The 27,688-nt window shown below is 48.6% G+C and overlaps 2 protein-coding genes across 4 annotated transcripts in view; one reads left to right on the top strand and one right to left on the bottom strand.

Moving 5' to 3' along the window:
• The window catches only part of pip5kl1 (phosphatidylinositol-4-phosphate 5-kinase-like 1), a gene marked incomplete at both ends in the record, with an annotated part of 469,911 nt that overhangs the window by 323,771 nt on the left and 118,452 nt on the right, over positions 1 to 27,688 (top strand). The gene's annotated exons all lie outside the window — the stretch shown is intronic.
• The window catches only part of sh3glb2b (SH3-domain GRB2-like endophilin B2b), a 57,128-nt gene continuing 39,738 nt past the window's right edge, over positions 10,299 to 27,688 (bottom strand). For all 3 annotated transcript variants that reach the window (XM_084325099.1, XM_084325097.1, XM_084325098.1), the window contains 2 exons: positions 17,326 to 17,554; positions 10,299 to 14,580 (listed from right to left, as the gene is read on the bottom strand). In XM_084325099.1, the coding sequence (XP_084181225.1) occupies positions 14,473 to 14,580; positions 17,326 to 17,554 (337 nt within the window). In that variant the 3' untranslated portion in view covers positions 10,299 to 14,472. The remainder of the gene's footprint in view (positions 14,581 to 17,325; positions 17,555 to 27,688) is intronic.

Below are 27,688 nucleotides of genomic sequence, written 5' to 3'. Positions count from 1 at the left end.
CACCGGTCGAGGTGGTCCTGTACAGAGGGAACTGCCACCTCTGTCTCCTGTGCAGGGAAAAGAGGGGGTTGGTAGCCCAGGGATACCTCAAAGGGTGAGAGGCCGGTGGCGGAACTGACCATGGAGTTGATGGAGTACTCGACCCAGGGAAGGAAACGGCTCCAAGAAGCTGGTCTCTCGGCAGCCACACACCGAAGAGCAGACTCCACGCTCTGGTTCATCCTCTCCGTTTGTCCGTTAGTCTGGGGATGATAACCAGAGGAAAGACTGACCGTTGCCCCCAATCCCTTGCAAAAAGCCCGCCATACCTGGGAAGTGAACTGGGGCCCCCGGTCCGAGACGACGTCCTGGGGAAAACCATGGAGGCGAAACACGTGGTGTGTCAGGAGGTCCGCCGTCTCGGCCGCCGAGGGAAGTTTGGGAAGGGCCACGAGGTGAACCCCCTTGCTGAACCGATCCACCACGGTCAGAAGGCACGTGTTCCCCTGGGAGGAGGGAAGACCCGTGACGAAGTCCAGCGCCACATGTGACCAAGGACGGCTCGGAATGGGAAGCGGCTGTAATAGCCCGGAGGGTGCCTGGTGGGAGGCCTTGCTGCGGGCGCAGACTGCGCAGGCCAGTACGAACTCCTTGACGTCGTTCCTCATGGTGGGCCACCAGAATCGACGAGCCAGGAAGGAGAACGTGCGATGAACGCCCGGGTGGCAGGCGAACCGGCTGGTATGGCCCCACTGGAGGACCCGGGACCGGACCGAGTCGGGGACGAAGAGACGATGAACCGGTACATTGCCTGGAGCGCGATGGAAGCGTAGGGCACGCCTTACCACCCCCTCGATGCCCAAGGTGACGACTCCTACCACCCTGGCCTCTGGGAGGATGGGAGTCGGGTCCTCAGTGGTTGGAGCCCCCTTGGAGTGTAACCGGGACAGGGAGTCGGCCTTCGTGTTGCGGGAACCAGGGCGAAACGTCAGCGAGAAGTCGAACCGACTGAGGAAGCTGGCCCATCTTGCCTGCCGGCCATTGAGGCGCTTGGAAGCACAGATGTACGTCAGGTTCTTGTGGTCCGTCCAAATGGTAAACGGCTCCTCGGCCCCCTCTAGCCAATGACGCCACTCCTCCAAGGCAGCCACAACCGCCAGCAGCTCCCGATTGCCGATGTCATAGTTCCTCTCGGCAGGGAGGAACCGACGCGAGTAGAAGGCGCACGGATGTACCTTCTGGTCCGTTGCCGACCGCTGGGATAAGATAGCTCCCAGTCCAGTATCCGAGGCGTCCACCTCAACGATGAACTGTCTCTTGGGGTCTGGATGGAGCAAGATCGGGGCGGAAGTGAACCTCTTCTTGAGGGAGCGGAACGCAGCACACGCTGCTGGGGACCAGTCGAACGGCAGGGCGGGAGAGGTCAGTCTGGTAAGCGGTTCCGCCACTTGACTGTAGTTCCGGATGAACCTTCGGTAGAAGTTGGCGAACCCGAGGAAGCTCTGTAACTCCTTCCGAGAGGTGGGTTCCGGCCATTCCTCCACGGCCTGGATCTTGCGAGGATCAGCTCGGGTCAAGCCTTTCTCCACGATGAAGCCCAGGTAATCGACGGAGTCGGAGTGGAATCGGCACTTCTCCGCCTTGACGAAGAACCGATTGTGGAGGAGGCGCTCCAGCACACGGCGGACATGCTGGATGTGTTCCTCGAGGGTCTTGGAGAAGATGAGGATGTCGTCTAGGTATACTACCACAAACTCCTCCAGCATGTCACGAAGGACGTCGTTCATGAGCGCCTGGAATACCGCCGGAGCGTTGGTGAGGCCGAACGGCATCACCAGGTACTCGTAGTGGCCCCTGGGAGTCTTGAAGGCGGTCTTCCATTCATCGCCCTCACGGATACGGACTAGATGGTAGGCACTCCGGAGGTCCAACTTGGTAAAGACGGTAGCCTGGGTGAGAGGCTCGAAGGTGGAGTTCATGAGAGGTAGAGGATACTTGTTCTTAATGGTGATCTCGTTGAGCTGGCGATAGTCGATGCAGGGTCGAAGGTCCCCGTCCTTCTTCCCAACAAAGAAGAAACCGGCCGCCACAGGAGAGGAGGAAGGCCGAATGAGTCCTGCTTCCAAGGACTCAGAGATGTATTGATCCATCGCCGCCTTCTCCGGGACGGTCAGACTGTAGAGGCGGCTGCCGGGAAGGGGAGCCCCTGAGCGGAGGTCGATGGCACAGTCGTAAGGCCGGTGAGGCGGAAGGGCCTGAGCCCTGGACTTACTGAAAACCTCCATGAGGTCGTGGTACTCGGGGGGTATGGTCGAGAGGTCCGGAGGTGGCTCACCAACGGATCTCCGGGGCGGGGGACAGGACGCCGCCTGAAGACACTGGGCATGACAGGAGGAGCTCCAACCCTTGATGGTACCGGAGGACCAGGCTATGTGGGGCTCGTGCAGCGCGAGCCAGGGCCGGCCCAGGACTACTGGGACAAGAGGGGATCTGGTGATAAGGAACTGGAGTCTCTCAACATGGTTACCAGCAATGGTGAGCAGGACAGGGCAGGTGCGTTGAGTGATGTCAGCCAGGCGGTGTTGGTCCAATGCGAATACCTCCAATGGCCTCACTAGGTCCTCAAGTGGAATGTTGGCCCGGGTAGCAAACTCGAAGTCTAGGAAACTCTCGTCTGCCCCCGAGTCAATGAGTGCCTCCACCGTGGCCCGTTGGTCCGCCCAGGCCAGGGTGACGCTCATCAGATGGCCAGGTGGTGCATGGCTCTGGGAACGAGAAAAACGGCTCACCAGGATCTCCCGGGGTCCCGGCGAGCCTGGTCTTTTGGCCGGGTGGGGCAGTTGGCGATACGGTGTCCCTCCCGACCGCAGTAGAGGCAAAGGCCGGACCTGAACCTCGCCTCCCGTTCAGCTTGGCTCAGATGAGAACGTCCCAGCTGCATGGGTTCCTCCTCGGGTACCGAACGGGAGGGAAAAAAGCCACCAGTCGTGTTGGGATCAGGGCGACCAGCAGTACCGTCACGAGTACGGGGGGTCCGGAGTACCTCTGGAGGTCCCTGTCGGGTTCTCTCACGTCTTCTCTCCTGGAGGCGTCCGTCGATGCGAATGGCGAGGCTGAACAGGTCCTCGAGGGACTCAGGTTCCTCACGGGTCGCGAGCTGGTCCCTGACTGCGTCGTTGAGCCCCCTCATGAAGGTGAGACGAAGCGCTTGATCGTTCCAACCGCTCTCCGTTGCCGCCAGTCTGAACTCCAGCACGTAGTCGGTGACCCCGCCACTGCCCTGCTGGAAGGTGCCCAACCGAGCTCCAGGGTCCTGGCCACGGGCTGGGTGGTGGAAAACCCTGCGGAGCTCAGCCACGAAGTCTGGGTTGAAAAACAGAAATCAAATTACTGCCTCCTGGGCAATGGGGGCTGATTTCTGTTTTTCAACCCAGACTTCGTGGCTGAGCTCCGCAGGGTTTTCCACCACCCAGCCCGTGGCCAGGACCCTGGAGCTCGGTTGGGCACCTTCCGGCAGGGCAGTGGCGGGGTCACCGACTACGTGCTGGAGTTCAGACTGGCGGCAACGGAGAGCGGTTGGAACGATCAAGCGCTTCGTCTCACCTTCATGAGGGGGCTCAACGACGCTGTCAGGGACCAGCTCGCGACCCGTGAGGAACCTGAGTCCCTCAAAGACCTATTCAGCCTCGCCATTCGCATCGACGGACGCCTCCAGGAGAGAAGACGTGAGAGAACCCGACAGGGACCTCCAGAGGTTCCCCAGACCCCCCGTACTCATGACGGTACTGCGGTCCGCCCTGCTCCCAACACGACTGGTGGTTCCTTCCCCTCCCGTTCGGTGCCCGGGGAGGAACCCATGCAGCTGGGACGTTCACATCTTAGCCAAGCTGAACGGGAGGTCCGGCCTTTGCCTCTACTGCGGTCGGGATGGACACCGTATCGCCAACTGCCCCACCCGGCCAAAAGACCAGGCTCGCCGGGACCCCGGGAGATCCTGGTGAGCCGTTTTTCTCGTTCCCAGAGCCGTGCACCACCTGGCCATCTGATGAGCGTCACCCTGGCCTGGGCGGACCAACGGGCCACGGTGGAGGCACTCATTGACTCGGGTGCTGACGAGAGTTTCCTAGACTTCGAGTTTGCTACCCGGGCCAACATTCCACTAGAGGACCTCGTGAGGCCATTGGAGGTGTTCGCATTGGACCAACACCGCCTGGCTGACATCACTCAACGCACCTGTCCTGCTCACCATTGCTGGTAACCACATTGAGAGACTCCAGTTTTTTATCACCAGATCCCCTCTTGTCCCAGTAGTCCTGGGCCGGCCCTGGCTCGCGCTGCACGAGCCCCACATCGCCTGGTCCTCCGGTACCATCAGGGTGTGGAGCTCCTCCTGTCATGCCCAGTGTCTTCAGGCGGCGTCCTGTCCCTCGCCCCGGAGATCCGTTTGTGAGCCGCCTCCGGACCTCTCGACCATACCCCCCGAGTACCACGACCTCGAGGAGGTTTTCAGTAAGTCCAGGGCTCAGGCCCTTCCGCCTCACCGGCCTTACGACTGTGCCATCGACCTCCGCTCAGGGGCTCCCCTTCCCGGCAGCCGCCTCTACAGTCTGACCGTCCCTGAGAAGGCAGCGATGGATCAATATATCTCTGAGTCCTTGGAAGCAGGACTCATTCAGCCTTCCTCCTCCCCTGTGGCGGCCGGTTTCTTCTTTGTTGGGAAGAAGGACGGAGACCTTCGACCCTGCATCGACTATCGCCAGCTCAACGAGATCACCATTAAGAACAAGTACCCTCTTCCTCTCATGAACTCCACCTTCGAGCCTCTCACCCAGGCTACCGTCTTTACCAAGCTGGACCTCCGGAGTGCCTACCATCTGGTCCTTATCCGAGAGGGCGATGAGTGGAAGACCGCCTTCAAGACTCCCAGGGGCCACTACGAGTACCTGGTAATGCCGTTCGGCCTCACCAACGCTCCGGCGGTATTCCAGGCGCTCATGAACGACGTCCTTCGTGACATGCTGGAGGAGTTTGTGGTAGTATACCTAGACGACATCCTCATTTTCTCCAAGACCCTCGAGGAACACATCCAGCATGTCCGCCGTGTGCTGGAGCGCCTCCTCCACAATCGGCTCTTCGTCAAGGCAGAGAAGTGCCGATTCCACTCCGACTCCGTCGATTACCTGGGCTTCATCGTGGAGAGAGGCTTCACCCGAGCTGACCCTCGCAAGATCCGGGCCGTGGAGGAGTGGCCGGAACCCACCTCTCGGAAGGAGTTACAGAGCTTCCTCGGGTTCGCCAACTTCTACCGAAGATTCATCCGGAACTACAGTCAGGTGGCGGAACCGCTTACCAGGCTGACCTCTCCCGCCCTGCCGTTCGACTGGTCCCCAGCGGCGTGTGCTGCGTTCCGCTCCCTCAAGAAGAGGTTCACTTCCGCCCCGATCTTGCTCCATCCAGACCCCAAGAGACAGTTCATCGTAGAGGTGGACCCCTCGGATACTGGACTAGGAGCTATCTTATCCCAGCGGTCGGCAACGGACCAGAAGGTACATCCGTGCGCCTTCTACTCGCGTCGTTTCCTCCCTGCCGAGAGGAACTACGACATCGGCAATCGGGAGCTGCTGGCGGTTGTGGCTGCCTTGGAGGAGTGGCGTCATTGGCTAGAGGGGGCCGAGGAGCCATTTACCATTTGGACGGACCACAAGAACCTGACGTACATCCGTGCTTCCAAGCGCCTCAATGGCCGGCAGGCAAGATGGGCCAGCTTCCTCAGTCGGTTCGACTTCTCGCTGACGTTTCGCCCTGGTTCCCGCAACACGAAGGCCGACTCCCTGTCCCGGTTACACTCCAAGGGGGCTCCAACCACTGAGGACCCGACTCCCATCCTCCCAGAGGCCAGGGTGGTAGGAGTAGTCACCTTGGGCATCGAGGGGGTGGTAAGGCGTGCCCTACGCTTCCATCGCGCTCCAGGCAATGTACCGGTTCATCGTCTCTTCGTCCCCGACTCAGTCCGGTCCCGGGTCCTCCAGTGGGGCCATACCAGCCGGTTCGCCTGCCACCCGGGCGTTCATCGCACGTTCTCCTTCCTGGCTCGTCGATTCTGGTGGCCCACCATGAGGAACGACGTCAAGGAGTTCGTACTGGCCTGCGCAGTCTGCGCCCGCAGCAAGGCCTCCCACCAGGCACCCTCCGGGCTATTGCAGCCGCTTCCCATTCCGAGCCGCCCTTGGTCCCATGTGGCGTTGGACTTCGTCATGGGTCTTCCTTCTTCCCAGGGGAACACGTGCCTACTGACCATGGTGGATCGGTTCAGCAAGGGGGTTCACCTCGTGGCCCTTCCCAAGCTTCCCTCGGCGGCCGAGACGGCGGACCTCCTGACACGCCACGTGTTTCGCCTCCATGGGTTTCCCCAGGACGTCGTCTCGGACCGGGGGCCCCAGTTCACTTCCCAGGTATGGCGGGCTTTTTGCAAGGGATTGGGGGAAACGGTCAGTCTTTCCTCTGGTTATCATCCCCAGACTAACGGACAAACGGAGAGGATGAACCAGAGTGTGGAGTCTGCTCTTCGGTGTGTGGCTGCCGAGAAACCCGCTTCTTGGAGCCGTTTCCTTCCCTGGGTCGAGTACTCCATCAACTCCATGGTCAGTTCCGCCACCGGCCTCTCACCCTTTGAGGTATCCCTGGGCTACCAACCCCCTCTTTTCCCTGCACAGGAGTCGGAGGTGGCAGTTCCCTCCGTACAGGACCACCTCAACCGGTGCCGTCGGGTCTGGGAGATCACCAGGACTGCACTGCTCCGGTCATCGGAGTGCGCCAGTCGTGGGGCTGACCGGCGCCGGGTCCCTGCGCCGACGTACCACCCTGGGCAGAGGGTGTGGCTTTCCGCAAGGGACCTTCCGCTTCGGTCCTCGGCCAAGAAGCTTAACCCCCGGTTCGTTGGTCCTTTTGAGGTTCTGAAGGTACTCAGTCCGGCGGCGGTGAGTCTTAAGCTTCCTGCGTCCATGCACATTCACCCCGTTTTCCATGTGTCCCGGGTTAAGCCTGTCTCTCTCAGTCCCCTGATGCCTCCTGCTCCGGAACCACCTCCTCCCGTGATGGTGGACGGTCACCCCCAGTGGCAGGTCCGCCGGTTGATGGGCGTTCGACGGCGGGGTCGGGGGTTCCAGTACCTGGTGGACTGGGAGGGGTACGGCCCGGAGGAACGGAGCTGGGTCTCCCGCCAGCTCATCGTGGATCCCGGCCTAATCACCGACTTCCATCGTGCCCATCCGGGTCGGGCTGGTCGCCGGGTGGCTCCCGTGGAGGGGGGGGTACTGTGAGGTTTGGTTGGTTCCCCGCCACACGCTCTCCTGAGGTATGGTGCTGATTGGTGCATTCCCCGCCACACGCTTTTTGAACGATTGCCACTTTCATCACGCAGCTGTCATAGTTTGTGATTAGCGCCCCAGAGGGCTTTATATACCAGGACCTTCCTTCTATCGTTGTCGGGTCGTTCTGGAATACAACTGCATTTGCCTGCTTTTCCCCGTTGCTGTTCCTGGTCTACTTTCTCTCCAGGACCTTTCTGTGGAGAACCGCTGTGGAGAACCTTGTTCCCCGTTTGGAGCTGCGCCTCGTTTTGCCCGTTTTACGCGTTGCGCTTGGGTGAGTGGAACCAAACCCCTCTGGATTATTCTGATTGTGTGTCTTAGAAGAGACACTGAAGACTTCGTTTTGTTGCACTAACTCGGCTAAATTGTGTGTTGTGGGGAACACTGAGGACTGTCACTGTCAATTGGTTCTGGACCCAGCTAGGGAGGAGGGAACCACACTGCCTCTGTGTTTCGTTGGACTGTTTCTGATATCTCTCTCTCTCTCTCCGTTTTCCACCTTGAGTGAAAGCTGGGAGTATCTGCAGAGCCGCTACAACGTCACATGCCAATTCCCCACCACTATCACCAGGAGGATTCTGCAGAGCGGCAGATGACTCTGCCGAAGGCAGTCTCCCCGTTTGTTTGATTATTGTACTTTATCCTTCTTTTGACTCTGTAAATAAATACGCCCTAGCATTTGGCTAACTCTGAACTTCCTGTCTGTGCCGTTGCGTTTGAGGTCGGTTACAAACCATAACAGGCTATTTCCATATTATTAGGCTATTACTTCACATAAAATATCATGTCTAAATGAAATGCACAAAATAAAAAATGTATGTATCATAACGTTACCCTGGTATAGATCTGTATGCATGTGTATTTATTCATAACGTTATACATATTCGTTAACGTTAGATCCTGAATGGTTTTTACATTGAAAAATGTACTTGTCACGTGGTTCCGTTCTCCATTCTTCACATCAAAAACGAAAAACGAACTATCAAAACGTACAGGGACCATTATTGACTAATTTTTTTCATTTGATTCTGATACCAAAATACGAAAAACAGGTCCGTATTTCAGTTTTTCACAGTTTTTTCGATTTTGGTTTCAAACGGAAATAGGAAACACCTCGTATTTCAGTTTTTTTTTGTTTTTTCGTTTTTCCTTTTGAAACGAAAAACGAACTATCAAAACGTACACGGACCCTCTAGACGTCGGCGTATGAGCATTTAAAAGAGTTTAACGTTAAAGTCAGTACTGACTCAGACGGAAACAATCTAACGTTTGTCTGTAAACTTTGTCCACCCGGTTTGAAGAAGCAAGTCCGCACATTGACGGCGTCGACAGCAAACCTTAAAGTTTAAACGGCACATTGAGAATAAGCAAACGTCCTGTTTTTGTTTTCATAATAAAGACAATTCAAGCAAAGTTTTTCCTCATGTTTTTGAAAATATACTGTAGAGATGAAAGCTGCAGCTACTAGTGTGGACTGAATGGGCGACAGCAAAGCGTTTGATGCATTGATTGATTGAAAACTGTATTAAAAGATTGCAGAATGGGTACAGTACAGCTCAATACACACAATTGATAAGGGGATGCAGACCAGAGAAAGACTTTCGTCTTGTTTACATCAGGGTCCCCCATTTTCAATTCATAATGACATTTATGACAAATGAAAAATGCAAATGCCAGTATTCCGATTGCTGTCTGTGGTTCAATAATTTTTACAAATAATAGCTCGCAGCCAGCAACGTATTGAAAAAATAACTATAAAAATTTAAAAAAAAATAACTATAAACTATAAATTAGTTCTTTTTTGAAACCATGAACTTTAGTTCAAATTTTTTAATTATGAACTATGAACTGAACTAGTTCATTTAAAAAATTGTGAACTGTGAACTGAACTAGTTCATGTAGAAAGTGAACTTTCCCAACACTGTGTGTCTGTCCGGAGCCTTGCAACAATGTCTGACGGCCGGATGAATTTAATCGACGCACATCGGCCACTTCCTGTTGTTCCGAGTGTAACTCGCCCGACCATCCACCAGGCGCCGGTATTGAGCCATCGTTGCCGTCACCTATAGGGTCCAGCTGCAGCGTCGGAGGTGTATATATGAATAATGAATGCCATGGCGAAAGAATTACATATTGATCTCAATAACGCTGTACAGCGAGATCTGGCGGTCAAAGCATGGCGGGCAATAACGCTTTAAAGCGTTTCCGGCGGTGGATGTGTTAACTGGAAACCCTGTCTATTCCGTTATGATTATTAATCAGCAGTTCTAACATGTCTATTCTGTTAGGATTATTAATCAGCAGTTCTAACATGTCTATTCTGTTAGGATTATTAATCAGCAGTTCTAACATGTCTGTTCTGTTATGATTATTAATGATCAGTTCTAACATGTCTGTTCTGTTATGATTATTAATGAGCAGTTCTAACATGTCTGTTCTGTTATGATTATTAATGATCAGTTCTAACAGTCTGTTCTGTTATGATTATTAATGAGCAGTTCTAACATGTCTGTTCTATTATGATTATTAATGATCAGTTCTAACATGTCTGTTCTATTATGATTATTAATGAGCAGTTCTAACAGTCTGTTCTGTTATGATTATTAATGAGCAGTTCTAACATGTCTGTTCTGATTATTAATGATCAGTTCTAACATGTCTGTTCTGTTATGATTATTAATGATCAGTTCTAACATGTCTGTTCTGTTATGATTATTAATGATCAGTTCTAACATGTCTGTTATGTTATGATTATTAATGAGCAGTTCTAACATGTCTGTTCTGTTATGATTATTAATGAGCGGTTCTAACATGTCTGTTCTGTTATGATTATTAATGAGCAGTTCTAACATGTCTGTTCTGTTATGTCACAAGGCTTGCTGGGATATTTGTGTTGCATGTGGTACAAGAACCAGACGTGTTTGATACATTATGTTTATTGCACGACAAACCAGGAAGTACATGAAAGGCCCAGGAGTCATGTGGTCATTTGTTTTTTTTAATCTTTTTCAACAAACAACCTTTTAAACCAGATCTACATGTCTGCCACACAACTTGTTTATATGTTGTTCCATGATGTACATTTATCAACACGATCAACAGCCTCAACACAAAGGATTTGACTAAAAATGTAAACTGCTCTGTTGAATATTTATATTCAAAGTAAACGGATATAGGATATAAAAGCAACTGAACTTGTAACATCAATACACTCCGTTCATAAAGTGGACAAATAGAACTGTTGAACACAAGACACTTTGAAAACACACTCAAACAAATTGACAGTAAATGGACATATTTCAAACAAGTCGGAAGGTCTACATACTGTACATGGGCCACATGCAAGTGGGAAACACACAAATCACTAAATGATTCCTGTGGTTTTAATATAGATACATATATTAAATACTTTCTGTTGATGTTAATGTTGAGACACTGATTGTGTGAGTCCCGTGGATAACACCCCTCAATTCTCCTTTTGTCCCTTTTCACATGATGAAGTATTTGATGCTCTGCAATCCATAGATCCCAGGACCTCTACTGGTGAGGGTCATTTGGACTTTTTTCTGGCTGCTCCTTTAATTACAGAGCAATCTCAACAGGGACATGTCCTAGTGTCTGGAAATCTGCCCATGTAATCCTGTTACATAAAGGTGGTGTTAGCAATGATTTAAATAACTACCGTCCTATCTCCAAGTTACTCTGCCAAGTCTTGGAGTCTTATAATCAACTTGAGTCCTTTTTCTCAAATTACTCTGTACTAAGCCTGTTCAGAGCCAACATTATCAGCATATTATCAGCCATCTCTTTAGTTACTGATGACATAACTAATACATACTTACATTTACATTTCTACATAATGACATAATATCAGCTTTAGACAAGAAGAAACACTGCGCTGCCCTCTCTATTGATCTGTCAAAAGCGTTTGATACAGTCGATCACCATTTACTCTTAAAACGATTAGCTACTATTGGTTTGGATAGAAATGCATGCGATTGGTTCCAATATTATCCACCAGGGAGAGGTCAGTGTGTAATGTCGGGTTATGCCCAATCAGAATTTGTATCAATAACTAAAGGTGTGCCACAGGGTTCAATTCTAGGTCCTGTCCTCTTCACTATTTATATTAATGATATATATTAATGAGGTCTTCACTGAATGCTTGTCAAGCCCATCTGTATGCAGATGATACTGCTGTGTCTTATATTGCTGACTCTGTACAACTGGCCATTGAGAACTTACAACTTTTCCTTACTTTTGGAACCTATGCAACCCGTTCTAGTGACTGGCTGGTCCTTAAGGTCTCCCGAGTTTGCTCTGAACAGGGTAAATCTGCATACATTTAGCTATGATGCCCCTAGCTCATGGAATGAATTTCAACAGTCCTCAAAGAACTTGTCCTTTCCAACGTTGTCAATCGAGTTGTACATGTTTTAATTGATTTGTTATCCTTGCCTCATCTTGTTGTTGATATGATTTCATACGTTTTTTCTTTGTCTATTTCTGTGTGTACAGTACACTCAACATGACTGTAAATGAGGGAAACCTCAGTTGCCTTTCGAGTTTAAATAAAGGGTTGAAATTAAATGAAATATAGTTACGTCTATGTGAGGTCATTATAGTAGTAGTAGTTATTAACAACAACACAAGAATGCTATAGTTTTAGGTAATTGTTCTATTCTTTTCCCAAAAACCCTACTGTATGTAATAAAATCTGAATACGATTATTAGGGCTGTACCGAATGTCATTTTTTAATATTCGAAGCTTGAAGTATTCGAACGAAGTCGTCATATTTTATGACGTAATCCAAAAAAATATATATTATATTAAAAATATATATTATAAATATCCTCAAACTAAATCCTCAATTTGAATAAAGTGATTAATCTGATTAACACTATGGTCGCCGAAAACGCCTTAGGACGTCTTTCCTAGCCATGCTCATTCCGCCGAAGACGCCGTAACTCGTCTTTGATATCAATATTTCAAAAATCTGTGATCGGAATCATATTTCCCCTCCGGAGCCCTGACACACACTGAAAAGCTCCTCTCAACTCTCTAGCGGTTCAAGAGCGCCATCTGGTGGCCGATCGGCAGATCGAAACCGGATATCAACCTTTGACCCGGCAGGACTCACTCCATATGGGGTCCGGGCACTCGCTAATGTTAGAGAGACTCCGTCTTCACACAGTGAACATCGATCGGTGCAAATAACTCGAAAAAACAACATGATTTGGACGTATATACTATTATACAACCTGGAAATGGATCGGGTATTTCGACATCCCATAATGGAAAAAAATTCTGTTCCACGCTCATCTGCCAGCGGCGCGAGGAAGCTACGGTAAGATTCAGCGTTATTTTCTAACATCTTCTATACTAACTGCTATGATGAACATATGACCCACATTAGATGAATGGTATAACGTTGCCCACAGAATTATAAACGCCCCCTCGCCCATCCGGTCAACATCAGATGACGTGTAGTAACTTCCAGAACCACGTCCAGTTGAAATTTATTATCTGGCACAGATCGCTATCAAACTGTATTTCATCATCAATATAATGCATTTGGGGCTATAAATCAAGTTCTGGAGAAAGCTGCAGAAAGAGATGAAAACATACTTATACTTTAGACCATATTTTAGTATGAATATGTGAATGAAAAAGTTTAACGTTGCTACACCATGAACAATACATATAGGACCTTGAATGGGCCATAATAATGGCAATCTAGCAATAGAATTTAAAAAGTTATAGCCCTGCAAAGAAGGGGAACTTCTCCATGTTAAATATATCTGGCAAGGGATGGTATATCATGAATTTTAATGATGGCGATTAAAGTGTTAAATTAGTATTTTTTTTTATTAAATCTTTCTTTAATGAATTATATAACTCATCAGTTTGGTCAACATAAATAACCCAATAAGGGCACACGGTTGGTACGAACGTGATGGTGACGTCTCGATGGAGCGCCGAGCGCCAAGCGGATGCAGATAGGCTACATCATTTATGATAAATGTTTTATTTACATTTTTATACTATAATAGTATAATAGAATAATATAATATTAGTTTAGCCCAATCATCTTTTTTTTTTTTTTTTTACTTTGGCCATTCCCCTGGCTCTTTTATGTGTTTATCACATTTATACTGGTCAAGGATGACCGACAGAAACAGGCTGAAAGGGTTCAGATGGGGGGGAAGACACTCTGGGAAAGGCACGGCTGCAGTCGGGATTCGAACTCGCTAAGCCCCAGATCCGTGACGAGCACGGTTGTCCACGGCGCTGAAATAGCGCTCGCGGTACGTGGTGAGCTACTGGAGCTCCCCGTGTAGCCCAATCTTTATCTGCAACTGTGAAGAAAAACCCCATTGGTTTAAACAGAATGAATAGACACATAAAAAATATATATATTAAAAAAAAACTATAATAATAATAATAATAATTGTATTAAAAAAGAAAATTTTTAATGTTGATTTAGAATTCAAATGTCAACATTATGAACGAAGCTTCGAAGCTTCGAACTATTCGGTACAGCCCTAAAGATTATTACATTTATTAGTGCTGGGTTAATACCAACTCATACTGCTTGGAGTGACACCACCGGTCATGAAATGAAACGTTTAATATCTTAAAAACCATACCGGCACAAATCAGCACCAACAAAGTTTCATTCAAGAAAACATGGGGCGTCAACTTCACACAGGTCCCGAAAATGGTATGAACTGCGTTTATTAAAACTGTGGATCACTTTTCCCTGATCACACCAGAGTCTAATACATGCTGGTCTATACCGCTGTTCCCTCATATCAGTTACTCTATTACTCTGTACTCACATCAGTTACTCTATTACTCTGTACTCACATCAGTTACTCTATTACTCTGTACTCACATCAGTTACTCTATTACTCTGTACTCACATCAGTTACTCTATTACTCTGTACTCACATCAGTTACTCTATTACGCTGTACTCACATCAGTTACTCTATTACTCTGTACTCACATCAGTTACTCTATTACTATTATTACATGCATGTGTGCGTGTGCGTGTGCGTGTGTGTGTGTGTGTGTGTGTGTGTGTGTGTGTGTGTGTGTGTGTCCGCCTGGCGGGTCCATTAGCTCAGCAGCTCCAGGTAGGTGACCGGGACCTTTCCCTTCAGGTTGCCCCGTTCTCCCACCAGCCAGTCTGGGTCCATGCCGGGTACTGTGTACACTGTGATGAGCTGAAACAGACCAAGAGGTAGAGTGATGAGCTGAAACAGACCAAGAGGTAGAGTGAAGAGCTGAAACAGACCAAGAGGTAGAGTGATGAGCTGAAACAGACCAAGAGGTAGAGTGAAGAGCTGAAACAGACCAAGAGGTAGAGTGATGAGCTGAAACAGACCAAGAGGTAGAGTGATGAGCTGAAACAGACCAAGAGGTAGAGTGAAGAGCTGAAACAGACCAAGAGGTAGAGTGATGAGCTGAAACAGACCAAGAGGTAGAGTGATGAGCTGAAACAGACCAAGAGGTAGAGTGAAGAGCTGAAACAGACCAAGAGGTAGAGTGATGAGCTGAAACAGACCAAGAGGTAGAGTGATGAGCTGAAACAGACCAAGAGGTAGAGTGATGAGCTGAAACAGACCAAGAGGTAGAGTGATGAGCTGAAACAGACCAAGAGGTAGAGTGAAGACACCGTGATGAGCTGAAACAGACCAAGAGGTAGAGTGATGAGCTGAAACAGACCAAGAGGTAGAGTGATGAGCTGAAACAGACCAAGAGGTAGAGTGATGACACCGTGATGAGCTGAAACAGACCAAGAGGTAGAGTGATGAGCTGAAACAGACCAAGAGGTAGAGTGATGAGCTGAAACAGACCAAGAGGTAGAGTGATGACACCGTGATGAGCTGAAACAGACCAAGAGGTAGAGTGATGACACCGTGATGAGCTGAAACAGACCAAGAGGTAGAGTGATGAGCTGAAACAGACCAAGAGGTAGAGTGATGAGCTGAAACAGACCAAGAGGTAGAGTGATGAGCTGAAACAGACCAAGAGGTAGAGTGATGAGCTGAAACAGACCAAAGAGGTAGAGTGATGAGCTGAAACAGACCAAGAGGTAGAGTGATGAGCTGAAACAGACCAAGAGGTAGAGTGATGAGCTGAAACAGACCAAGAGGTAGAGTGATGAGCTGAAACAGACCAAGAGGTAGAGTGATGAGCTGAAACAGACCAAAGAGGTAGAGTGATGAGCTGAAACAGACCAAAGAGGTAGAGTGATGAGCTGAAACAGACCAAGAGGTAGAGTGATGAGCTGAAACAGACCAAGAGGTAGAGTGATGAGCTGAAACAGACCAAAGAGGTAGAGTGAAGATACAGTGATGAGCTGAAACAGACCAAGAGGTAGAGTGAAGACAGACCAAAGAGGTAGAGTGATGAGCTGAAACAGACCAAGAGGTAGAGTGATGAGCTGAAACAGACAAAGAGGTAGAGTGATGAGCTGAAACAGACCAAGAGGTAGAGTGATGAGCTGAAACAGACCAAGAGGTAGAGTGAAGACACCGTGATGAGCTGAAACAGACCAAGAGGTAGAGTGATGAGCTGAAACAGACCAAGAGGTAGAGTGATGAGCTGAAACAGACCAAGAGGTAGAGTGATGACACCGTGATGAGCTGAAACAGACCAAGAGGTAGAGTGATGACACCGTGATGAGCTGAAACAGACCAAGAGGTAGAGTGATGAGCTGAAACAGACCAAGAGGTAGAGTGATGAGCTGAAACAGACCAAGAGGTAGAGTGATGAGCTGAAACAGACCAAGAGGTAGAGTGATGAGCTGAAACAGACCAAAGAGGTAGAGTGATGAGCTGAAACAGACCAAGAGGTAGAGTGATGAGCTGAAACAGACCAAGAGGTAGAGTGATGAGCTGAAACAGACCAAGAGGTAGAGTGATGAGCTGAAACAGACCAAGAGGTAGAGTGATGAGCTGAAACAGACCAAAGAGGTAGAGTGATGAGCTGAAACAGACCAAAGAGGTAGAGTGATGAGCTGAAACAGACCAAGAGGTAGAGTGATGAGCTGAAACAGACCAAGAGGTAGAGTGATGAGCTGAAACAGACCAAAGAGGTAGAGTGAAGATACAGTGATGAGCTGAAACAGACCAAGAGGTAGAGTGAAGATACAGTGATGAGCTGAAACAGACCAAAGAGGTAGAGTGATGAGCTGAAACAGACCAAGAGGTAGAGTGATGAGCTGAAACAGACAAAGAGGTAGAGTGATGAGCTGAAACAGACCAAGAGGTAGAGTGATGAGCTGAAACAGACCAAGAGGTAGAGTGAAGACACCGTGATGAGCTGAAACAGACCAAGAGGTAGAGTGATGAGCTGAAACAGACCAAGAGGTAGAGTGATGAGCTGAAACAGACCAAGAGGTAGAGTGATGAGCTGAAACAGACCAAGAGGTAGAGTGATGAGCTGAAACAGACCAAGAGGTAGAGTGAAGATACAGTGATGAGCTGAAACAGACCAAAGAGGTAGAGTGATGAGCTGAAACAGACCAAGAGGTAGAGTGAAGACACCGTGATGAGCTGAAACAGACCAAGAGGTAGAGTGATGAGCTGAAACAGACCAAGAGGTAGAGTGATGAGCTGAAACAGACCAAGAGGTAGAGTGATGAGCTGAAACAGACCAAGAGGTAGAGTGATGAGCTGAAACAGACAAAGAGGTAGAGTGATGAGCTGAAACAGACCAAGAGGTAGAGTGATGAGCTGAAACAGACCAAGAGGTAGAGTGAAGACACAGTGATGAGCTGAAACAGACCAAGAGGTAGAGTGAAGACACAGTGATGAGCTGAAACAGACCAAGAGGTAGAGTGATGAGTGATGAGAAACAGGAGAACAAGGTACAGCGTACACAGTGAAACAGGACCCCAGGAACCCAGCCCCCCCCCCCCCCCCCCCTCCCAGGACACCCCCCCTCCCCCGAGCACCTCGTACCTCGTCGGCCAGGAGCGACAGCTCTTTGGTGTCGTGGGCCTCGTAGTCGTACAGGACCCTGGCCTTCCTCGCGCCCGTAGCGGCCGGCTGCACCTCCTCCATCTTCAGCGCGCCGGGGGAGGAGGAGGCAGGGGGGGGGGTCTGCGGGCCCGACAGGAGCCCAGGGGAGACGGGCGGGGGGCACACGGACGAGGTGGAGGGGTGGTTGGTGGCGAAGGCGTTAGGAAACCTGTAGTGGGTAGAGAGTGGGGGCATGGTTCATGGGCAACATGGTCTCACCGGAACACCTAGATACAGTACTAATCCACCGCAGGAAAAACATTTACATAATATCTTAGTCATGAGTAATATATTATTTACATATCGTATCGGCAAGTCCAAAACAAAGGGTGCAACCAGGAGTTGAACCAACAATCATTGCAGTCGCGGGAGATTGCTCTCACCACTATCTAACTATGATTCACATTCACTTAACGGTTATGGTTAAGACATAAAGTTAGGGTGGGGCGGCTACGTGGCGTAGTGGGCAAGGCGCTCGCCACGAAATCTGGAGACGCTGGGCCCAGCGCTCCACATTTGCTTTCAGTTTAGCTGGTCGTCCGTACTAATACACATTGGCCGTATTAGGGGGTGGGAAACTGATGGGTGGGGATCGGGCGTTGTGGACAGCGACTCCTACAGGTCGGTTGGTAGAATCAGGAAGTGTCGGGGGCAGCGTGAGCCTCCCACGCGTTACTCCTCGCCACTGAGAGATCGAGCTGCGCAGGTGAAAAGATGCGACTGCTGTTACCTCAAGTACCGGAGGGGACTCGTGCTATGTATGACTTAAGGCCTCTGCATGCTACAGAAACTTCAAAGCAACTGCACCACAACATCGACAAAGCAACGGTGTTGCAGACACTCTACCTTTATGCTTCTGCAAAATCAACACGCAGCCTATGTAACATTGTACCCCGTACGTAGCTAGGTTCCCTAGATAGATGACGCTTCCCTTCTCAACCAACCCATTGATAACAGGCAGAAGAATAAGCATCATTTTTACTTCCAAGCGGGGGGTTTCAAAATAAAAGAGCGAGTCTAAAAGCACCGTAAATACGTTTATTTTTTACAATATCTAACGTTACACGAACCTAAACTAATCTAAAGTTAGTTTAGGTTCGTGTTAACGTTAGATAATGTACAAAATAAACGTATTTCCGGTGCTTTTAGTCGTCGCTCTTTTATTTTGAAATCCCCCGCCCGGAAGTAAAAATGATGCTTATTCTTCTGCCTGTTATCAATGGGTTGGTTGAGAAGGGAAGCGTCATCTATCTAGGGAACCTAGCTACGTACGGGCGTCTGTTGCTAGCAGCTTAACTTTTGTCAGCCGGTTCTGTGCTTTAACGTAACTTCATTCGTTTCCAATGGAGAGGAGAGAAAGACCGACTCACATGCAGCTCAAACTACCTGTTGGAATAAATTAATTGATTGATGTTTAACTTGTCCCTGTGTGTGGGGGGCGGAGCTGAGCGATCATGGAGTAGACGTGTTTCACATGAGCTCCCTTCTACCGTGCTGAATATACGTTTCTCCCCATTAGTCTTTATTTTATTTTTATTTGTTTTTTATCTGTTTGCTAGGTCGTCGTGTTTAGTATACTGTCATCGCCTTTTTTCGACTTTCTGCGATGACGGGGGTGGAAACCAGAGCCATGAGCGCCCCAACCAGCAAACCACCACCACCGGGCCTGGCCGCATCGTCGTCCGGTGTCGGGGAAATAAGCGAAGCTGTGCTCTTGGTCATGACCAAGCTACACGCAGACTCTGAGGCACGCGTCGCTGAAGCACAGAAGAAAGTGTTGGCGGATTTTTGTGTCAACCTCCGTCGTGAGATATCGGAAGAAATACGGCTGGCGGTGGTCCCGCTGACAGACAGGATGGAGTCGATTCACGCTGCCTCATCGGCTAATGCTAACGAACTAGCCATGCTAACGACGGAGGTATCATTACAGTGCGAGAGGATGGCGGGTCTCGAATCCGCCCTGCTGGCTAGGCAGGCTGAAGTCAACAAACTACAGTCGGCAATGGAGGAGATGCAGTCCCGGGATAGACGCCACAACGTCAGGATTGTTGGAGTACCGGAAGGCGGCCAGCGGTGAAGGCCGTCTCTCTGAGACCATGCCCGAACTGCTGCAGAAAATACTAGGGACGGACGTCCTCCCTTCGCCTCCTGTCTGTGAGTCGGCCTACAGAGCGGGCAGGTTTTCTCCCGGCGTGAACAAAGAGCCGAGGCCCATCATAGTCAAGCTGAACAGGCTTCAGCAGAGAGAACTCATCATGCGGTCGGCTCGTACCAGAAGGGGTAATCTGAGGCTTGGCGATCACAAAGTGGCCATTTTCGAAGACTTTACGCCGGAGGTTCAAGCACAGAGAGGCGAATACAAGGTGGTCCTGACTAAGCTATGGAAACTAGGCCTGAGGCCCACGTTATTCGCTCCCGCGAAATTATCTGTATTGGAGAAGGTCGATGGTCAGCGTTCATTTTGGTCGTTGGCTAAAGCGAAGGAATATCTCGCGGGGATACCCGAGACTGTTGCTTGATATCTATGTCGGGTGAGTGACTTGGCGGTGTGGGCCTATATACATTGATTAGGCCGACTATTCACAAATACTTGCTGTCATGCCCAGACATGCTAACTGCCCACTGCCCATCCAACTAGCGGGGCTTCCCAATGACTTCTGTTACTTGCTAAAGCTGACCTCATGGTCGTACTTGTGTATCGCCTCTTTGGAAGCTAACGAGCTAGCTGAACAATGTACATAATAGGCTAACGTGCTATCCGGATTCATCACTAGCTTACGCGCTAGCCTCGGGCTAGCTAAGCGGGCTTCGTCTATCGTCTGCGCTGAGACATTCGAGACCCGTTAATGGTTACGTATTTTGGTTGCTGTTGCTGTTCAAAGTGACATTGGTTTGCACAATTCAAGAGTGATCGGGTCCTTAACTAACTTCTGGTATGCTTTTATTTTTATATCCAGGTTGTTTTGAGCTTTGGGATCCAATAGTAGAAGCCAAGGTCGGTTGAATATGCATATACAATATATGATAACAGGTTTGGTCGGGTATGGCTTGCACTTTATGGCTATATGGTTATATGGCTTGCACTTCAGCCATAACCCTCTTTTCCCTTTTTTTCTTATTGTCGCTGTTTTTATGTCATCTGTATGCGCGATTTAAATGTGATCCGATTCTACCTTGGACTAACTGCTGATATGCCTTAATTTTGTTTTGAATTTTCCGTGATCCATTTGTGCTATAACGTTGCGACATTAATATGCAGACTCCAAGGTAGATGGTTACAGGGTTGATGTTGAGTAATTATATAATAATGGCTAATTTTTCCATTATAGCTGTCATGTTAGGGCCAAGGCTCACGTTGGCTCTCGACCGAATATACATAAAATATGTGATAACAGGCTGGCTTAGGTTTAGCTTTGCTTGCACTTTAGCCATAACCCTCTTTTTCCTTTTCCTATTATTGTCGCTGTTTTAATGGCATTTGAATGAGCAATTTAACTGTGATTCGATCCTACCTTAGACTAACTGCTGATATGCTTTGATTTTGTTTTGAATTTTCCTTTATCCATTTATACTATAACGTTGCAACATTAATATGCAGACTACGAGGTAGATGGTCACAGGGTTGATGTTGAGTAATTATATAATAATGGCTAATTTTTCCATTATAGCTGTCATGTTAGGGCCAAGGTTCACGTTGGCTCTCGAACGAATATACATAAATATGTGATAACAGGCTGGGTCAGGTTTAACTTTGCTTGCACTTTAGCCATAACCCTCTTTTTCCTTTTCCTATTATTGTCGATTCTTACATAGGTTATGTCATTTCAGCCGTTGTGCCTGATCAGAGGGACTGCTTCAGGGGTGCACTTTAACCATAACCCCTTTTTTCCCTTTCTTATTATTGTCATTGTTTAATTGACATTGTTCACACAATTTTGCACAATTAACCTGTGACCCGATCCTGCCTTAGACTATCGTCTGGGATGCTTTAATTTAATTTTGTTTTGAATTTTCCTGTACCCATTTGGGCTATAACATTGCGACGTTGAAGCGCAGATTCGGAAATAGATGGTTGCAGGTTGATGTGGAGTTATTATTTAATAATGGCTATTTTTACCATTATGGTTGTCTTATGTTGGGGCCAAGGCTCAGGTGGTTTTCGACCGATATCTTTATTGAATTTTATTTTTATTATTATTTGTGTTTATTGGACTAGTGGGGGTTTACTCAGGGGTTTATCTAGAGGGGGGTTGGAGTGGGGAGCGTCTTATTGGATCCATGTCTCTAGTGGGAAGTGATAGGAAGATGACCATCCTCAGTGGATGGGGCATAGGGTGGGGATTGGAGAGTGGGTATAGGGGGGCTTATAATAGGACGGTTGGGTTAGGGTTTAGAGTAGAAGGAGGGGGGGTTGTAGCTGGGGTGGTATTTTTATGTGTTTTATGTACTGTTGTCTTATATGTGTGTAATTGTTCCTCCTCTGAACTCCTGGGACTGACCGTCTGGGCCCGCCTGGATCAGCGCCTCTGTACTCAGCCTGGCTGCACTGGTATGTTCTCTACGCATTTAGACGAGCTCGACCATGGCTAAATTGAATATTTTAATTTGGAACGCAGGAGGGCTTAACGCCCCACACAAGCGTGCCAGTGTCCTTTGGCTATTGAAGAGGAGAAATATTGACCTTGCTCTCCTTAGTGAGACGCATTTATTGGTAGGTGACGTGTCAAGACTGGCAAATCGGCAATATCACGTTATCTCCTCATCCTCAGCCGATGATAAGACGAAAGGAGTAGTCATAGTTACAAGACGTAACCTTGATATCAAAGTCTTGGATGTATGGTCGGACACGGAGGGAAGGATTACTATAGCAAAAGTTGAATTCTTGCATAGGAAGATGGCTATAATAGCATTGTATGCTCCTAACACATTTGATTCAGCGTTCTATAATACAATCACGAAGAATATGTTGGAACTTAATGGATACGCTCTCATTGTGGGTGGCGATTTTAATGCGTGCTGGGATGCGGAGATGGATAGGTCCGGGCCCTCTGAAACGAGCGACCAAAAACGGGCCTCTAAGGCCCTTAGGATGTGGGCCAAGGACACAGGGCTCACAGACCTTTGGCGCTTATCCAACCCCACCCTCAAAGATTACTCTCACCTGTCAGCCAGACACAAAAGCTTCTCTCGAATTGACTATGCATTCGCGTCCCCTAATATGTTTGATAGTTTCGATGTCTCATTGGTTCCCTTGGCTCTCTCAGACCAAAAGGGGATTTTCCTTACGGCAACCTTTGGCAGGCTCTCCGCAAGAGCTCCCAGATGGCGTTTTAATTCGACCTTGCTAAAGAACGATGACTTCTGTTCTGAGTTCAGGAGTAAACTAGCTGAATTTTTGCAGATCAACGTTGGCACAGTAGATGACCCTAGGGTCCTGTGGAACGCACTGAAACGATTTATCAGGGGTCATGTCACACTATTTGCCTCCAATTTGCGAAAATCCCGGTCAAAAAAGCTAGAAGGACTGGAATCATTATATGCGGACCTATACGCATCCTTGCAAACTAACTATAATGAACGACTAAACACACAACGTAAGATAGTCAAAAAAGAAATAAACTCCATACTTAAACAACAGTCTGAGTTCTTGATACATAGGACAAGACAAAATTACTATTTTCACGGCTCCAGACCTAGCCATCTATTGGCAATGAAAATACACTCAAATGATCATTTCTCGGATATCCCCTCGATTAGGACGAGCCAGGGTGCAGTCACTACTGATTCGAAAAAGATCAATGACACTTTTAAAGAGTTTTACTCACAGTTATATAGCTCAGAGGGTAATCTTGATGACTCTAAATTTGAATCGTTCATTGGCGGGCTTGAGATACCCCACATTTCTGAGGAAGAGGCCAAGGAACTGGGGAGACCGATTACTCTCGTGGAATTGAGGGAGACGATTGTTGAAATGCAGAGGGGTAAGGCACCAGGCTGGGATGGTATTCCACCCGAAGTGTATTTAGCTTTCTGGGACCAACTGGGTCCATTGATGCTCGATATGATCAATTACGCTATCGAACAAGGGGAGTTCTCAAGAGATGTCAATATGGCGTTGATTTCTTTACTTCTCAAGAAGGACAAAGATCCCAATGATTGTGGTAGCTATAGACCCTTGAGTCTTCTCGGGCCGATTTAAAAGTGTTTGCCAAGGTGCTGGCCCGTCGCCTGCAGAGATTTATGTCTGTATTGGTACACTGCGATCAAACTGGTTTTATCCCGGGGCGTCTGGCTGCAGATAATCTTAGGAGGCTGTTGCATGTAATCGATAACAGTAAAGACAATACAACTCCATCCACAGTTCTGTCTTTGGATGCCATGAAGGCGTTTGACAGACTTGAGTGGTCATACCTGTGGAAGGTACTTGAGGTCATGGGTCTTGGGAAGAGTTTTATTCATATGATTAAAGTCCTGTATGCCTCGCCGTCTGCGATGATACTGACAGGCAAAAACTGTTCCACACTCTTTCCAGTCTCCAGATCTTCTAGACAGGGTTGTCCTCTGAGCCCAGGACTGTTCGCGCTTTCCCTCGAACCTTTGGCCCAATTTATTAGGCAATCGGAGGACATCGTCCCCATAATGGTCAATAATACTCCACACAAAATTGCTCTCTATGCGGATGACCTGCTGATTTTCATGGACGACCCCTCCCGGTCGGCCACAAAATTATTGAGGATAATCGACGACTTTGGTAAATTGTCAGGCTTTAAGATTAACTGGAACAAATCAGCCTGCCTACCTCTTAATGAACTGGCCAAGGCGGTACGACTACCAGCTGATATCCCCATAGTAGAACATTTTAAATACTTGGGCATAGAGATATTCCCCACGCTGAACCAAACTACTAAGTACAACTTCACGGGTACTTATGATAAAATACGCCAGGATCTAGACAGATGGTCGTCCCTTCCTAACTCCCTACAAGCCCGAGCTTCCATAATCAAAATGAACATCCTGCCTAGGATACATTTTATTAGCTCAATGCTCCCCCTGCCCCCTCCAATAGACCACTGGCGCAAGGTACACGATGGTATCTAAGTTTATCTGGAATAACAAACGCCCGAGAATCAAAAGGGCTACTACTAGAAAACAAGATGGGGGCCTCGCAATCCCTGATTTTAAACTTTATTTCTGGTCCTTTTCACTGAGACCTCTGATGTGCTGGCTAGACCCTGTAGAGGCTGTATCGTGGCGCTCCTTAGAAGCGGCGGCGGTATCTCCGCTAAGATTGCAGGATGTAGTGTACTCCACTGTCTCTATTTCGAAATGCCGGCTGAGGTATGGACCGATCATAACTCACGTGATCCAAACGTGGCGTAATGTACAGAGGTCGTGTGGGGTTAAATGCCCATGGCACCTGGACTCTCCAATTTTTAATAACCAGCAATTACTTGTTGGACACAAGCCGGTTAATATTCCTCAATGGCAAAGGAGGGGAGTGCATACTCTGGAGGATATTTATGATAAGAACGGCCTCCGTGCGTTTCAGGACTTAAGAGAATTTTATGATCTTCCCGGCGAGTCCTTCTTTCTTTACCTTCAACTAAGGTCAGCACTGAGGGCGCATGGCGTACCGTGGGCTCAAGCCTTGCACCCACACCCCTTCCTCAGGCTCATAGTGGACAGGACGACATCCAGAGGGTTTGTCTCCGACTTTTATACGCTCTTAATTCAATCCACGTATAAAAATGTATCATTGGATACAATCTGGCGTGTGGATATCCCGGAGTTGGACCCCGAGTTTGACTGGGATGATGTTTGGGCAAATGTGGCATTATCTTCCCGCAACCCCAATCACCAGCAAATTAATTTTAATTATATTCATAGGACCTATCTTACACCTAGGAAGCTATATGCTATGGGACTGATAACCGACTCTCGGTGCACTTTGTGCTCTCAAAAGGCCACTGGCACTTATATGCATATGTATTGGGATTGCCCACCAGTGGCCCGCTTCTGGAGGTCAATAACGGACAAACTTTCAGATCTGTGTGGCTTAACTATCCCATTCACAGCTGTTACGCTACTCCTGAACGATATAAGCCTCACTCTCTTCCCAGAAGCAGTCGCATTTTTATCTCCTCTCCCTCCTCCAGAGAAACACCTCAAGGCCTCTCTCTTATCGGTTTGGAGACGTCCGTACCAGCCCTTACAGCTCATTCACCGGAGCCTAGATCTGCACTCGCTGGAGACGCTCAGACGTTTTTGACCTTTTTCTTCTTTCTTTTTTACAACAGAATCCTCAACTCGACTCGACTTTTGACCGTAATATGGATCTAATAAGCTGGGCTTTTACAGCGATTGATCGCATATTCTCTACAAGGAAGCAGAATGCGGATGACCCATTATGCCCTCTTGGGAGCTATCAGGCGGGATACACCATAAATTCATACAGGACCTGGCTCGCGATATGCTTTTTCCCGCTGGAGATAAACGACGTTGAGGACGTATATCTTCTAATTGTCATGCTGCTCGGCCTGGGCTCCGTCAGCTGCTGGATCTGGTACTGCCTGAAGCTAATTCGGAAGAAGTTGATTTCCCTGGCCAGGGATCTGGCCAGGGATCTGGCCGGGATCAAGGAAAACCTAATGGAACTGTTTAAGAAGATCGCTGACCTAAGTACCCTGCGCGGTGATGAACAATTGAGCTCCAAGACCATGTTGGAAAGAGGCGAACTCTACCATGTAGACGAACAGTCATGCTTGAAGACAATTCTTGAGAGACTTGCTTCTAACCATGCAGAGGAACTGTCGCGGTCACAGGCCATTCTGGATATCACGTCGGAAATTAGGGACGTGAAAATTAAGATGCCACCGTACCGTGCTAATAGGGGATACGACGATGGTGACGATGATTAGACAAAATTGACCTGATTCTGACCATATGCGGCATTATCTGCCTCTCGCTGCATGGAAGTATCATCCCCCCCCCCCCCCCCCCCCTTCCCACACCCCCCTTATCCCTTTCTGCTGTGGAACAGACCAAGGCCAAGGTCAACGCGGAGGAGTTGACTCTCCGGCGATGTGATTTCTGGGAAAGAGGAGACGAACTGTACTGTCTGGAAGCGATAAGATTGATGAGGCCCCCCTACCCCCACCCCCCCCCCCCCCACCCCCCCCCATCCGCCCCTGTCGTTGTGAGTCAACTGGCGCCATATGCTGTTGGCAGGCTGCCTCTGATGCGCGTCGGTGGGGGCCCCCTTAGACTGCTTCACAACCAAATTCCTTACCCGAGTCTCCAATGCCCCCCCCCCCCCCCCCTCCACTCCATCCTCCCTCCAGTTCACCAGGCGCGATCCACTTTGTTTCTACATGGTGGAATGCAGCCGACTATCGCGCATACAGTGTCTCAGGCCTCCTGTAATGATGACATGTGTCAACAAATGTACATGTCTGTTGAATTTATGCTGTGCCATTGTTACTGTAAAAATGTAATGATTGTGTTGTTGTTAATATCATTAATGAGACGTTGAGCTGTATGTGTGTGTCACGAATTTCCCCAAGGGGATTAATAAAGGAATATCTTATCTTATCTTATAACGACACTACCCGCGTCCGTACAACTGAAAAGGGTTGTCCTAGCGGGCGTCACAGCAGCGAAGAAGCTAATAGCAATGAGATGGAAGGAGCCTGAGAAGCTTACAATGATTAACTGGTCCCTAACTCTATTGGATGTGATTTATCTTGAGATATCCACGGCCCGGGTGATCGGGGTAGGGCAGGCTGGAATTGACCTGTGGTTCGCAGCAGCTGAGAAGGTAAAGACCGCAGTGTGCGGCTGAGCGGGGTTGGGGCGCTTGATCGGGGGGGTCCGGCGGTCTCTGGGGAGGGGGAGGAGGAAATGTCTTGTCTGTCTTGGTTTTTGTCTTGTCCTTCTTAACTTTGACTGGGGGGATTTTAGGGGGGGTTGGTATTTAGCTATTCTGCGCTATATGTCAATTCACATGCCATCTCCCCAAGGGACTAATATTGGCAGACTGATTGACCTGTCAACCAACTTGGAGGAAGAATTTCTTTCTTCTTACACTTTACCTTCTGCGAGTTTGGCAGTCTTGAACATGTGTAAGGGACCTAGGCTATCTACAGTAAATCTGCGGCAACACTCTCATAAACAATCTTTTAAGTCACTCCACTTTGTAAAGGTGGGGAAAGGTTGCCATGTTTTGAAGACCCTTTTTGTTATTGAAGTAGCCATCTATATTTGATAGGTTGGACGCTGTTTCTTTTTCTTTTTGTCTTTATAA

Source organism: Notolepis coatsorum, assembly GCF_963971535.1.
Source record: "Notolepis coatsorum genome assembly, chromosome: 11".
Taxonomy (NCBI): Eukaryota; Metazoa; Chordata; class Actinopteri; order Aulopiformes; family Paralepididae; genus Notolepis; species Notolepis coatsorum.
Note: the sequence above shows the minus strand (reverse complement) of the source record. Positions and strands in the feature narration are given on the sequence as shown.